The sequence below is a fragment of the Populus alba genome, chromosome 6 (genome assembly GCF_005239225.2).
Source record: "Populus alba chromosome 6, ASM523922v2, whole genome shotgun sequence".
Lineage (NCBI taxonomy): Eukaryota > Viridiplantae > Streptophyta > Magnoliopsida > Malpighiales > Salicaceae > Populus > Populus alba.
This window is the reverse complement of record NC_133289.1, coordinates 1287802-1304018: the sequence shown is the minus strand read 5'-3', so window position 1 is coordinate 1304018 and position 16217 is coordinate 1287802. Positions and strand designations below refer to the sequence as shown.

At 36.4% G+C, this 16217-nt stretch overlaps 1 protein-coding gene across 1 annotated transcript; it reads left to right on the top strand.

The window, feature by feature from the left end:
* Positions 1 to 9394: 9394 nt before the first annotated feature.
* LOC118052854 (uncharacterized) lies at positions 9395 to 13888 on the top strand. Its single transcript, XM_035063922.2, has 2 exons — positions 9395 to 9557; positions 11668 to 13888. Coding segments are annotated over exons 1-2 (2109 nt in total). The 5' UTR covers positions 9395 to 9555; the 3' UTR covers positions 13775 to 13888.
* Positions 13889 to 16217: the final 2329 nt, after the last annotated feature.

Genomic DNA, 16217 nt, shown 5'->3' with positions numbered 1-16217 from the left:
TTCAAAGCTGAAATATGAGGTCCCTTCTGGCGACCTTCATCGAAATATGAGATCCCTTCTGGCGATCTCCTTTAGCCAAACAACTTGGAATCCATCTGGCGATTCCTTTTATACCAAAGCTGAAATTTGAGGTCCCTTCTGGCGACCTCCATTGATGAATATCGAAAACGAGACCCCTTCTGGCGATCTCAAACAACTTGGAATCCCATCTGGCGATTCCTTTTATTCAAAGCTGAAATATGAGGTCCCTTCTGGCGACCTTCATCGAAATACGAGATCCCTTCTGTCGATCTCAACAACTTGGAATCCCATTTGGTGATTCCTTTTTACCGAATGCTGTCCATGTCGTTCTTCCTGCTGGCAGGGTTTGAAAACCATTATCTTCTCTTCTTGTTGTTCTAGAATCAACTCAATGATTCTTTCTTCGTCCATAATCTTGTTGGAATGCGCTACGATCTCCTCCTGTAACGATCCAAAAAACATATATGCAATGATTTATGATTAGATGCAATGCATGCATTCATACCTGGTTTTGAAACATAGGTCCCAGCCTCTTCTTCTAGTTCAATGAGACTCCCTCTTAACATGAACTTGCTTTTGAAGTCCGTATGCTGGACTTATCTCTCGTGTTGCCTATCATATTCTTGGAGAAGAAGTCTTTGACTTTCTTCAAGTAGTTCTTTTCTCAAAATGTATGACTTGTATTTGCCTCTCTTGTCATGCTTTTGTCAAATGTTTTAGCTTGGTTTTCAAATCGTAGGCTTTCGTAAAACTTTTCATAAAACATCTCGTCTTGCCCCCAGTGTAGGGGTGCGATCCTAGTCTGGGTTTTTATATAGAGAAGAAATTCATTTCGACTCAAAACAAAACCACCAACAAAAAACTCTTTAGAGAGTGAAAGGACAATAATGATGTGTTTTTTTTCAAAAATGCACATTGTTTAGGATTGATAAACTCTATTTTTGTCTTGAAAGAAAATTTACAGGTGATGTATCAATTCATTATGTTATCCAGAGGTGAGGTTGTATTTCAAGGGTAGCTTTCTTAAATTTCATATTAAACCCATTTTATGATACTTTTATTTGTAACCACTCAACTTGTTCCAAAAGTGCATAATCTCATCATTTATTTAAAGAAAAGGTAGGCTCAAAGACAAACACGAAAAACTGGCTGACAAAATAAGCTCTGAGCTCTGAATGCTCACTAGAGAAAATAAAAGCAAAGACAAAAGCATGCTAAGGCAAATAAAGTTGTTTTACATTTTGAAAACTACGAGAAGTTCTTGGATCAACCGTTCTGAAAACTTCTTCTAGTGTGTGGAAAGTCAAACGAGGCAATGCTTCATCTTCCTTCCCCACTTGCGTTTCCTTGTCTTCTCCTTCGATCTCGCCTTCTTCATTATTGACGACTCTTGACCAAGGTTTTCCAACCTTTATCCCCTATCACTTTTGTCATGACCAGGCAATGGATTTTGAACTGATATTGGGTGCGTCTTCAAATGACACCCATCCTATCTTGATGAGCTTCAACAACTTGTTCTTGAAACCATAGCACGTTTCAAGACAATGCCCGGGAATACCAGCATGGTACTCGCAAGTCAAATCAGGCTTATACCAGATGGGGAATGGTGGCTGTAGTGGTAATGTAGGGATAGGAGCTATTTGTCCAATGCTCAGTAGTTTGGCATATATGTCCTTTAGAGGCATGGGTAATGGCGGTAGTTGTTCTGAAATGTATCTTGGGTTTGGTCTTTGGTGGTTGTTTTGGGTGTTTGACTGGCCATTTGCTCGATTAGGGGAAAAAGGTTTGTTTAAAGTTTATGTGGGCCACATGGGAGGTAGGTATTTGTGGGTTATATGAATCCGTTATCTTGTCATTGGACCCACCTTCGAAGTTGTTAACGGACCTTTCAATTTTCTTCCAAAAAAAAAACATTTGTCTCCGATGGCTCAATTATGCGTCCAACTTTAATCCCCTGCTCTATTCTTTCCGCTATGCGTACAGCATCATAGAAATGTTGAGATGAGCTACCCATTAAATGCTCATAGTAGGGTGCCTTGAATGTGTTGGCGAACAAAGTCACCATCTCCGTTTCTATCAAAGGGGGTTGCACATGCATGGCCTCGTCCTCCATCTTTGCGCATAAGCCCTTACTGATTCTTGGCTTCTCTTTTCCATTGACATAAGGCTCATTCGATCTGGAGCAATTTCCAAATTGAACTTGTATTGCTTAAGGAAAGCCTCAACTAAATCCTTCCATTTCTTGATCTTGGCATTATCCAACCTCATGTACCAACTTAGCGCCGACCCCGATAGACTATCTTGGAAAAAAGTAGATCAGTAACTTATCGTCATGAATCACCTCAGCCATCTTATTGCAATAAGATCGAAGGTGAGTGTTTGGGCATTCCAACCCAGTGTACTTTATAAACTCCGGAATCCCTAAATTTTTTTGGTACCGTGATGTTTGGTACCAAGCATATTTCAGACGCTCGCATGGGGTCAAACCAGTCATTTCCCTCGACTGCTCTTAACCTTTCTTCCAAGGCTGATATCTTGTCATCGTTCATAAATCTGGTGGACCTATTATCGGGAGGCCCTTCCACAGTGATGTGAGCTTGAGGGGGCTGAATGGGAATGGTAGGTGCAAAAGTGCTGCCCCGTCACTGAATCTGCCCCCAAGTTCTGAGATGCCCCCGGAACATGAACTGATGGTGCTCCTATATGTGGTTGGGTAGATGTTCCCTCCCCATTCTTGGCTCTTAAAAATTGCTCAAGCAGACTGGTCAGTCGAGAAACTTCATTTTTCACAGATTCCAACTCGGTCTGGTAGTGCGACTCTAATTGAGCTCTTTCTTCATTTTCCATTCTTGATCTGGACCGGGTTTGGTGGACTCTGGATGTAGGACCTATGTTTCACGATCTGTAATGCATATGATAACAAAATGCGTGATGAAAATGTGATGCACAAGTGATGTACGATGAGTATAACATTATTAATCTTGATGCAAATAAGATACATAACCTAAGGACAAACTCTATTTATTAAGTGATAGTGGGTAAAAAGTTTTCTATCTGGTCTCGAACGGTCTCATATCTGCCCAGTGACGTTCTTCGTAAAGAAGTATGGGGGCGTTGCTAGGAACAGTTAAGACACGTATGTCCACCATTACCAAGCAGGCACTCAGATATGAGTTGGGTGTTTCACGCATTTAAACCCTGACCAATAGTCCTAGGGTAAATCGCTAATTCCCCACTTAACTTAAAGCTTGTGTGTGCTTTTCAAAATTAAGGCAAGTGATGCATGAGACAATTATATACAATGCATGAATAATATGCGTAAAAAAATAAATACGCAAATAAAAGGAAGGGCATATTAACAATAAACACACAAAAAACCAACAAATCAGACAAAAACAAAGCTTAGTCTACAAGGTCCCCAGCGGAGTCGCCATTCTGTCGCACCCTAAAAAAAAAAAAATCATATTCATCAAATGCGGGTTCGACTGGCGAATTTGTTTTATTTTTGGTTCTTTGGAGTCGCCACCTAGTATTTTGGTCACTAGGAAACCTAATTGGTCTCAGAGATCGGGTACGGGGACTGGTTGCGTAAAGGGAAGGTATTAGCACCCCAAATACGCCCTACCTAAGGTAAGCTGCATTGTTTTATAGTCTGATAAAAACTAAAGTGTTATTGTACTTCTAGTCGTTGGTCTGTCTATGGTTCAAGAAAAATCCTTCTCGGTAAGAAGGTCTTTTATCTTATCGGGTAAAATCCTAACCGTTCTAACGTCTTTACCAAAAACTTTATTAATAATATGTAGGAATACGTTTTACGTATAAATTCGTAATCCCACAAACTAAAAGGAAAAAAATAGATTTTTTTAGAATTTTTGAAATATTGGCCTAGTTCTCATGGCTTGAATAAACTGGTTATTAAAGCCAAAATGCATGTTAATACATATATTGTTTTGAAAATTTCTTTGTTGTGTGAAAATATGATGTTATAATATTTATATATATATATATTGGAGATACTAGGCCGTATTTTAAAAACAAAAACAATTTTTGGAAAATATTATTATTTTTTTTGCTTTGACGAAAATCGGGTGTTTTAATACTGAGCTTGTATCCTTACGGTATAAAATACAACCCAATATTAATCCTCTTTGCTAAAAATATGCAGAAAAAATCAACAATATTTTTAGGGACTTTTTAGAAATTTTTTTGAAGGCAAAAACATTTGTTATTTTAAAAAAAATCTTTGATGTTTTGACGAAAATCGGGTATTTTTTTTAACACTGGTTTTGTATCTTTACAGTATAAAAATACAAACCAACATTAAACCACTTTGACAAAAAAAATGCCGAAAAATCACAATATTTTTAAAGATTTTTTTTAAAATATTTGTTTATATATAAATATATTTTTATATATATATAACATATATACACACACATATATATATATATATATATTATAGGGCTGGGCCGGCCCAAATAAATGGGCCAGGCTCAGCCCAAAAAAAGGGGGGCGGGCCGGTCTCGGCCCATAATGATATTGGGCCGGTCTCGGCCTAAGACTAAGGTGGGCCGGTCTCGGCCCAAGACTAAGGTGTGCCGGTCTCAGCCCAAAGCTAACGTGGGCCGGTCTTGGCTTGCAAGGCTGGGCCAGCATCGGGCTGGCCCAGCATCTTATGGCCCAGGGGGGGGAGAATTATTTTTCTCCCCCCCGCCTCCTGCATGCTACATGCAGGAGGCAAAAATGGCTATGATAAAAAAATGCAGGGGAGGGAAGAAGTGTGCACCTGGCGTGGAGGCGATCGTTGGTGGAGCTGCGGTGTCGCTGCGGTGTCGTGGCCTCGAGGACGGCGGCGCTGTGGTGTTGCCTCTCTCTCGTTGGTTCTCTCTCTCTTCGGTCTCCTCTCTCTCTCTCCTCCCTTCGGTTTTTTTTCTGTTTTTTGGTTTCGTTCTTTCTTGCTTTCGGTCTGTTTCTCTTCTCCCCTCTCCTTCGTGCGTTATTTCTCTTCTCCCTCTATCCTCGGGTCCTCCTCTCTCTCGGCCTCTCTCTATTTATAAGAAAAAAAAGGGAACCGGCGTGCCTTTCGTTAGTGCGCCTTCAATCACGCAACGGCTGGTCGGCCATTGATGCTTTCGGTGGTGGTGGTGGGGGCGAGGAGAGAGAGGCGGGAAGTTTTGAAAAAAGCAAAAAATGGTTTTGTCTCTGTTTCTGTTTATGCGGGGGAAAGGAAGAAGATGAACAGTGTCGTTCAAAACGACACCGTTCTGGTCTTTCCCTTTTTTTTTTTTTTTTTTTTTATATATGAAACGGCGTCGTTTTGGATAAAACGCGCCGTTTCATTTAAATGGGTCAAACTTCAAATCAGTCCTCCGAACTCGGTCCCCGCCCTCTTGTTGGCCGCCTTTTTCACTTTGGTCCTTGGTCTCTGATTTTCACAATTTAGCCCTCAATTGATTAATAAACTTTCAATTTCTTCAATTAGGCCCTGATCCAAAGCAAAACAGCCCCTCCATTTACGCGCCTCTTCCAATTTGGTCCCTGGTTTCGGATTTTCTTAATTAAATCCCTAATTGGCCCTTAAACTTCAATATTTATGCAATTAAACCCTGATTTGACCCAATAAATTCCTAAAAAATACATTTTGGCCCCAGAACTTAAATTTCTTCAAAGTAAAGCCCAAATTGACTTAAAAATCAATTTTTCTTGGAATCAAATCTTCTATAAATTCAAATAAAAATCCAATTAAGTCCATAAACATCTAAATTTGGGCTTTTCTCCTCAAAATTCAAATTTTCCTTCTTAATAGGGCTTTCATCCTTCAAGAATATACTGTCAAAAATTCAATCCTTGTATTTTTAAATTCCTTGACCAATTTTCTGACTGTTTTCCGAGCGCTTCTGCCTCCTGTTATTTTTCTAACCTCTTTTGGCTATTTATTTTATTTTTCATGGGGACCCAAAAATGGGTTACAACAATCATCAACATTTCTTTTCCTAGATGCAAGGACTTGAAGTTGTTCACCTTTATTATTCGTGGTGGATCCTACAGTAGTTGATGTTGGGTTAGTGTTTGAAGATGGGGCATTGGTTGATGTTGGGGTAGTGTTGGTGGATGAAACATTTTGATTTTGAAGGTTTTCCATATGTAATTACCAAATGCAAACATGTTCATTATCACTTGGACATTTCTTTTCAGCAATTAATATACATAAAGATTAAAATCATGTTTAAAAATTAAAATGAAACAAATATTACGGAAGTAACATGTCAAAACAAGCTTAGAAAATCAACACAGGCTTATAAACATGATTTTAATCAAACTACTTGGTATGACCTTATAAATCAACCAACACAGTAACAACAGTTCGGTTATTTTTTAGCAATCAACCACCAAAGCAACAAAAACACACAACAACAGGCTACAACAACAGCATCAACAAAATCAACACAACAACAATAACAAAATCAAATATTGAAATTACATAATCATACCGAAATAATCATAATCCTAAACTGCTAAATCCCTTTTATTCAAACAAAGGAAACAAAATTCGTTTTAATCACCCAAATAACTCTAAATTCTTATTTAAACCTAAACCAGAATTCATCACCCAACAAAATTGATTAAAAAAACAATAAGCTTAACTATATGAAATAATTAGAAAGGAGAAAAAAAAAATTAAAACTCACTGGTTTTGAGAGGCTGAGGAAGCGTCGGTCTAATGGAAACACGGGCTGTGTTGATCTAGTGGAGACTGAGGAAGAAACGTAAAAAAATAAGCTTAACAGTATTAAAAATAACAATAACCTTAATCGAATTAATTAATTAGAAAAGGAAAAAAAAACTAAAACTCACTGGTTTTGAGAGGTTGAGGAAACGGCCGAAACACCGGTGGTCGATCTGTGTTTATGTTTTCTTAGTCTAAGGAGAGGAGGCGATGAGGTGAGAGGGGACGGGTTGGTGGTGCTCTGGTACGGGGGCGGCCTTAGCAGAGGCCGAAGAGGGCGGGGGGCGAGGGGGTGTTTACTTAGTGAGTAGTGAGAGCCTGAGAGGAGAGAATCCAGAGATTGTTTGAAAATTGAAATTGAAAGTGTTTACTTAGTGAGTAGTGAGAGCCTGAGAGGAGAGAATCCAGAGATTGTTTGAAAATTGAAATTGAAAGTGTTTAGCGGAGAGAAGAGAGGGGCACGATGTGCAACAACTTTTTCTATTTATACTAGGGAGTAAGGACCTTTTTTTTTTTTTGAATCGGTTCGGTTCGGTTAACCCGGTTTTTGCACTACAAAACTGAAAACCGAACCAAATCGAACCGAGGTTTTTTCTACATAATCTAATCGGTTTAATTGGTTTTATTTTTTGGTTTGGTTTTTTTGGTTAATTGTTTGTCGGTTTACTCGGTTTATTGGTTTTTTTGAACATCCCTATAAAATACCAATGAAATTAATCCATTAGTGATACCCTTTGTAATTGACATGATGAACATTGCTAGAGAGAAGTGAATAGTATACCAACGAGTTTACGGATGGTTTTACCGACAACATTAATACCATCAGTAATTTCGTTAGTATAAATGAAACGTCATCGTACTTTTTAGATTTGTTTTAATTTTTTTTTCCCACTATAATTCTTTTGGTATATACCAAGGGAAACATTTCATCAGTGTTTTCGTTTTTATTTGTTAATTTTCTGGTAGTGTTTGAATGAAGTTTTGTATGATTTTTTTTTTGTAACATTATTTCTAATTAACACAAATTAAAAACCTCAAGAGAATCTTGAAAGAAATCTCAAAAGAGTAAATGGAAATTAACAGCAAAAACATAACACAAAATGAATGTTTTACTTCACTTTACTAACTAGACGTACGTATGAAAGAATTTCTTCCAAAACAGAAAGTGTGACCATGATAAACAAGGGTTAACTAGAAGCCTGCAGCATAAAGTTTTGCCTAGTGACAAGATAAAGTAAATTATTCTGAAAGACCAATATATCCTCTCTTTTGTAACTTGTAAGTAATCATCGTTCTACAGGAGTTCAATATCAAAGTTCTGAGCTTGTGATATTGTTTTGAGAAATTATGCCAAAGTAAGGTATCTATATACTAATTCATAACCCAAATTTTCAGGAAACAGGACTTGTAAAACATCTCAGTTGACTGCAAATTATAATTAAACAACATAGTTCTATTTGATGTAGGTTTTGCTGTGTCTGCCTCAATTAAAATGATATTACAAACTTAAAATTCGAGTTTTAAATTAATTGATTCAAACTCTAGATTTAATTAATTATAGATCTACTCACGTAATTTTAAATTTATATTACAAAGTTATATAAGTATCGATATGATTAAATCTATTTTCACACAAATAGTAGTTCAAATTCATAAAATAATTTATACTCTAATTACATTCATGAATTGAAACTCCTAGATAATAGATATTTTTAATATTTTTGGTTTATGAAATTGATACTGATTACAAAGAAAATTGCAAACCTACTTGATTATCACCTACAAAGTTATCGTCTAGTGTTCTATCACCTACAAAGGTATTGTCTATAGAATTATTGCCTAAAAGCAACCACTTACTTTTATCAACCTACAATTACATGCCTACTTGATAGATAGATTTTGAAAATCCTGTGAACTTGATAAAACTGCACTGTAGTTGTCATTGTTTTGTTAAGTTTGAGTTCTTAGTTGTCTTGCCTTCTTCTTTAAATTATAGAAAAGTTCAAAATAACTTCCAATAACTACTAGTAAATATAAAATCACCTTATTTAAAATAACTTCTATTTAAGATAACTTCTAGTAACTATACATTCACTTTATTCAAGATAACTACCCATTTATTTCTTGTTTTAAGGATCTTGATCTTGTATTATGTAGACTCTTTATATCTTCCATTCACTATCCACATTCAAGTTTGGCATGTTCTTCTTGGTCTAAACTTTATAATTTTTTTGGTCTTAGTGTATATATAACAATCCCCACTATTAATGCTCTTGAACGTATAATATCCAGGTATGGTTTTTGGCTACTATTGAGAAGATATATTGGTATAAAGTCCATCAAGAGAGTGGCCAGAAAGAAAGGTACAGAAGTCTAGCAATCAAAAGTGAAATACAGAAAATTAAAGCCTGCAGGGAACCAAGCCCTCAAGGTTTAGCTTGTGAATAGAGAAATTAATTTATTCTATAGCTGGTGGGAAAGACCTTATTCAGAGGAATAACCCACCGTTAATATGTACGTACGATAAACATTTTATAAAGTTGTATATAGCTTGCGAAGACAGTAAATTATTTATTCTATTCCTACTAAGCAGTATAAAAAACGTTTAACATTTTGCTTCGTGACAGGAATTTCATTTTCAAGTTCATAGTGTTGCACAATATCCTTAAATAAATCACCATCTCTATAAAATAATAAAACACAAATTTGTGGCACCAGGATTGGGAACGCAACTCAAGCTGGTTACACAGCAGCGTAGTCGGCAGACATTTACTTCAACAAACTTTGGGGCTGCAAGTTCTGTGTGAATGTATGTCTATATGCTTTTGTTTTTGCATTAATTTTTTATTTTACTGTTATTTTTGGTGGATATAAATTATGCTATTTTATTAAGCTGAAAGGTTGGCTTAAATGAATGATTATATATATATAATGTATCAGTTTTGTACCTCAACTACTTTTAAATCATATAGATTTCATAGATACATGAGATTCTAAATCTTACCACTCATCAGCCAGTTTATGTGGTTGAAACTTTGTTATGCTATGGCATATTATTTATGTAAAATTTGTATGGTTCTTTATGATTTTGATAGCCAATGTGTTTAACTTGTTGAAAAATGTTCCAATATTTACAAAAATATGTTTCGAAGACTAGAAAATTGATAGTTATGCTTATTATAAATTGATGAATTTGGTGAATTAACTTAAAATTTAATCAATTTGGAGCTTGAACTGATCTCGAATCATTAAATAACCCCTTAGAAAATTCACTTGGTTAAACTCGGATGACTAGCTAGATGAATCCATAATCTGACTTCGTAAAATTAGGCTTGAGACAAAAAAAAATGTTTAGAAATGGTATTGTTTTGCACCAGAGAAAAAAGAACTTTTAGTTTTTAGGCAGCCACAAGCAGTTTGCTTCTTCTTCCCGTCGGCTCTTTATCCAATCTGCTTCTTCTTAATCCACTTCTACTGAGTGTTCGAGCATAAATTCAAGCTTTATTACATTTAATTTCAAGAAAGTTAACCTCATTTTCTCTCAATAGGTTTCAACAAATAGTTTTTACATAGATACCCTTTTTATTCCAAAAAACAAATAGTTTTTACACATATTTTTAGGGTCTTTTTTTTTTTTTTTTTTTTTGTGAAAGGCTTGAATCCTTTTTTTATTGTATTTATATGCAAGAGTTGATACTATTTGGTTTATGGCGTCTTTATACTCCATTTTTCATTTTCTGAATTAATTTACATGAGAAAATTTAAAAGTACTTAAATATATTTTTAAAAATATAAACTCTAATATATATATATAATGAAAAAAATTGTAAACTTAAAGTTTAAAAAATTTATATAGTATTTATAGAGACTGAACTCAGATGCGCTTGTCAAGGCCATAATCTGGGAGTCTAGGTTAATTTAGGGTAATCACCACCAAAATTAAAATTTGAAAACTAAGGATTCCATACAACCCTGAAAAATAAAATTAATTTCTACCCTTTCCCAGATCTCCCTCCAGCCTGAACCATCCTTGCCCGACCCACCAGCCATGCCACTCTCTTCCTCCACACCATCAAACCAATGCCAAAAACCATCTGGAAACACCAGCCGTCCCTTTCTTCCTCCTTTCAAACTGATAGCCCATAAATCACTATTGCTAGCAGTAGCACCGTAGCGAAACTGACGCTAAGAAACCACAGCTGCTTCTTTGAAGCCGACATCAGCGGCCCCTCAACAGACCCGATCTGAAAAAAAAAAGGGGAAGATGAACAAAAGGAAAAGAAAAAGAACATGTTAAAAAGATGTAAGGGGCTTACCGCCGACTACATTTAGGGCAGCCCCCATAAGGTTTTGTTCTCTCTTCGTATTTTTTTATTATTTGCTTTAGAAGCGTTTGGGAACGCGGTGCAAATGATGTTCCCACCAAATTAAATTTTTTTTTTTACTAAAATTTAATGCGGTTTGTACTTTTTAAATCGTTTTGATGTGTTGATGTCAAAAATAATTTTTAAAAAATAAAAAATATCATTGGCATGCATTTCGACATGAAAAGTTATTTAAAAAACAACCGCTACTACACTGCCAAACACGTTTTTTATAGAGAGAAGTCGGAGCTTCTCTCTCTAGATAGCCATGTAACAGTGAGTGTGAGAGATAATATGTGTTTGTCTGTCTAGACTGTGAGACAAGGACTAATAATTCTATTTTCATATATATGAGGATTTCATCTACGTTTTCCTTTTATTCATTTATTTTAATTCTTAAACTATAAGGTTATATATATATATATATATATATATATAATAAGGAAAAAGAAAAAAAAATGGTCCTTTTGTATGTTGTTTATAATTTTCTCTAGTTCGTTTTGATCAAATTGTTTGTAACTATGCTGATTTATTTTTGAAAAATGTGTTTGCTAGGGACGTGTCGTCAAAGATTGATGTAGCCCATCTGTCTCAAGATATTGTAGAACTATGGAATGAATGGCAGATTCGGTCATTAATGCTACTCAGTCTCCTTCTGCAAATCTTGCTCACCTTTTTTGGAGAACGACGGAAGTATACTAATGGACGTTTGCTTGGGACTTTTCTTTGGGTAGCGTACCTGTCTGCAGATTGGGTGGCAACTTTTTCGTTGGGTATCCTTGCTCGCAGCGAAGCCGACTCCGCAAATCCGAAATTAATTCCTGTGTTTTGGGCTCCAGTCCTTCTTGTTCACCTTGGTGGCCCTGGAACTATTCCTGTTTATTCAATGGATCAAGCCAGCAAATTATTGATAGTTCGCCTTCTTCAGCTAGTAACCCGAGTTGGTGTGGCTTGTTATGTCTTGTTCAGGTTATGGAACAACAATGTCATCACGTCGGTATTCATTCCCATCTTTGTTTCAGGAATCATCAAATATGGTGAAAGGATTTGGGTTTTGACGAGAATCTACGAATACAATAATGTGTCGCCACAATCTTGTGCGGAAGTACATCGCATCAAGATTAAAGATATTTTACCCTGCTACAAGAATACAAGAAGCGAGGTCATATATCTCCATGAAGCTCATATTTTATATAAAACGTTCCAGATACTGTCCAAGAATTTTGATCTCGTCGGATTGGATCAAAAATTCACCTATGATTTGGTTTCTATAAAGGAAGCGGAGGAAGCCTTCCACTTGACAGAAGTTGAGCTGGGATTCAAGTATGATCGGCTTTATTCTAAGGTGACAACGATTTCCAGGTCTCGCGTCATTCTCCGCTCTACCACCTTCTTATCATCTATTTCTGCATTAGTTTCCTTCTCAATAATGACAAAGAGCAGTTGTGTCTATTCGAAAAATGATAAGATTATATCTTACGTGCTGCTGAGTGGAGTTGTGTGCCTTGAAACTTATTCCATCATTATGCATCTCTTTTCCGACTGGACTCTCATTTGGCTTACCAGTACTAGTGAAAGAGCTGGTGGTATTCCCCCTGGAATCAATTGTCTTTCTCTGTTACTAACATTTTGTAGGAAGCGCAAAAGATGGTGGTCAGGATCTATGGGACAACACAACCTAATAAGTGCTCAATCAAACAACAAGCTTCTTAAGAAGTACTTTCCACGGATCATAGGGAACATTGATAGCCAGAAAAAAGTGGGCAAGGATTTAAAAGAATTGATCTTCAAACAAGTCAAGGATAAACGTTCAAGGTACGATCCCGATACCAGTGATTTCACTTCCCTCAAGAATCTATTGAAAGAGAGAGGTCGCGAGGCACTTCAAAGCAAGGATTGCGTTGATAAATTGGGATGGAGTGTCGCTGGTGTAGAATTCATTCATAGCCTCCTCACTTGGCACATTGCTACTCATGTTTGTTACTTACATGATTCTGATCAGAAGAATGGTTTTCACAAGAAGCGAAAAAGTGTAATATTGAACAGCACATTATTATCCGATTACATGTTGTATCTCCTGGTTAATTGTCCAACCATGTTAGCGAGAGAGCCCAGCGAAACAAGGTATGATGATACGAGAATTCATTTGCGTCGTCTCCTTTTCTGGAATACACATAAAGAAGTGAAGCACAACATTTCCTTGGAAGAATTGAATGCATTATCGTTTCAGGAAGCTGAAGTGCAAGCCTTTTTCAAAGAATTGCTTCAAAGTCCGTCTACCGTGTTAAAGGAAATTGAAGAACAAGGCAAAGGAGAAATGTCAGCCCTACTAGATGGTTGCATGCTTGCCGTGTCATTGCAGTCATTGGAGACACGGGATGGTTGGTCAAATGACAAGAAATGGGAAATGATAAGTCATGTGTGGGTGGACAAGTTGATGTATGCCGCAAGTCATTGTGGATGGAAGCAGCACATTCATGCACTTGCCCGAGGTGGGGAGCTACTCACTCATGTCTGTCTTCTCATGGCACATCTCGGTTTAAGCAAGCAGTGTCAACCTGGAATAAATGAACAGTTAGCTGATCGGTCTGGAAGGCTTGGTTGTATTCTTGAGTCTGAAAAACCTAGCTCCCTGGGTCTGAGGTATATTTCTGTGGAGTAGTACTATTATATTTAATGCTTCAATAAGGATGGAACTTTCTCATGTATTGTTATACAATGCCTTTTAGCTTTATTTTGTTGTGTTGATGTATTGAAAGTTTGTAAATGTGAGATATCAACTAGCATATATCTATTCATGTCTTGGATGGAGATTTACCTGGTTTTATGTTAATTTTCAACATATTCTTTTAATTTAATCATCAAATCTTTAATACTATATTACAAAAAAAACTATCTTAATAATAAAATTTAAATAGTTAGACAAAAAGTCATTAATGATTTTATATTAATTCTCTAACAAAAAATTAAGATATTATTCATTAGTGATTATAAAAAAAAATATATATTATTCATTGGAATTTTAAATATTTTCAATCTTATGTTTGAAAGTGGATGAGATTAATTTTCTATCATTTGGTACAGGAATATAAACAGGAAATATTATGGGCAGGGAAAATATAAGGCATTTAACTACTTTCAAAGTTGATTTCCCCCTCATGGATCATGTTCAACTCAAACAAAATAAGTAAAGAAAAAAAAATTCAAAACGTACCAACACTAAATCTATAAATGGCTATCTTTTTATTTTTATTTTTAATGAATAACGAGTATTTTTATTACTCTGGGCTGGATCCATCCAGCCCAGTCCGGCTACTGGTTCAGACCAGTACCAGGTGCACAGTGCTTGGTTAATTAAATTTGCAAAACAGAGACGGGGAAGATGGCTTACCTGCTGCTGCGCTTGGAGACGAGGTTGATGACGCTCGTTGCTGGGGAACTGGGGTTCCTCCTTCTGCTTTCGCCTCCCCTCTGTTTCTTCTTCTCTGTTGTTTCTTTTGGAGATAAGGCTTCGCTAGGCGTTGGTGTTTGACAAGGACTCGAACTCCCGGAGTCCTGCCATTGCAGGGGTCTGGGTGGCGGTGCCTTCCCCGTCTCTATGACCTGCCAATGGTGGGAACGGTCTGGGAAGGTGGTGATGGCGGTCTTGGAGACCAATCATTGCACGCATGGGTGGTCTGATCGGCGTGTTTCCTTTTTTTCTTTTTGCAGGGACTTTCCTCTGTTTTCAGAGGAAGAAGACGATGGCCAGAAATGACAAACGGCGCCGCTTGTGGACTGGGCGGCCGTTTTCAATCCGGTCCTCCAATTTTCAAAACTTCTTAATCGGGTCCCTGGGCAGAATTGCTGTGCCTCGTACAAGATGGTCCCTGAACTTCAATCACTTGTAGCGTTGACCTTAATTAGCTGAGGAATTTAATATTTCTTCAATTATGTCCCTGATTTCATTAATTAAACTAATTCTAAGCTTAATTAAGTCCCCAAATTTATTAATTTTTCAATTAAACTTCTGATATCATTATTTAAACCGAATCAATTCTTTCAATTTCTTTCAAAATTAACTTTGAAGGTGATAAATCAAACATGATTAAAGCCTCAAAATTTTTAATTTGTGTGGTTTAGATCTAAATCTCAATTTTTCTTTTATTCGTTTCATTCCTTTTGGTAAATTTATTTTTGTTAAAAATTGAGTTCTAACAAACTTCATGATGAAGTATGTGATAGAAGAATTGTCAAGAACAATCACAACATAACTAAAAGTTATTACACAAGCACCTGGGTTGAGGAGGTGCATTGCCTGGCAATAAAAGGCGAAGACACCTTGGTTAAAAGGTGTGGATAGAGTTCATGAGCACCGCCCTCGATTAAGAGGTGCTCGCGCTGCTTTGAAAGGTGCGAAAACTTTATGAAATAATGGCAATGTTTTCTCCATTGTTGCACATGATGGACGAGATGTGAAAAATGCTGAAGCCACTAAAGGACATTCCCAAAGAAGGAGGATGTGATTATCCTATAACAAAGGGCGAGCGTAGTCACCTTGGTTAAAAGGTGAAAGGCAAAAGGAGTTAGCCCAACAGATCTCTCCAAAGCTGATGATACGACTGAAGATTAGTGGATACGCTTTAGTCTTTTTTCTGAGTGCACTTTCTAATCCTCACTTCAAATACAACCATAAGGATTTATCATTTCTCAATATGATGAGTCCATCATCTCTCAGTCTTCTTTTTCTTTTTTACACCTTTATGGGTTTTTGTTTTTAAGTGTTCTTAAGTTAGTTTTGTAGTTGTTTACATTGATCTGTTTGTGTTTTTGGGTTATTGTTACAGTGGTAAAGCATAAAGGTGTTTGCTTTTTGTTTTCTGATTTTGTTTCTTGGTCGAGGGGTTTTAGTTTGTAATACTAGTTCTTATAGGTGATTTTTCATGGGTTTGATGTGATTTGTAGGTGGATTCTGAATTGGAACCTGGGTTAGTGTCTTTACATAGACATTTTTGAGATTGAATGTTTTTTGTTGAAAGTGGAATTTCGAAAGAGAAAACACATTGTTGATTGTGTAGTATAGAGACATAAAATTAATTTGAGAAAACAGATTTTGAATTTAGTTT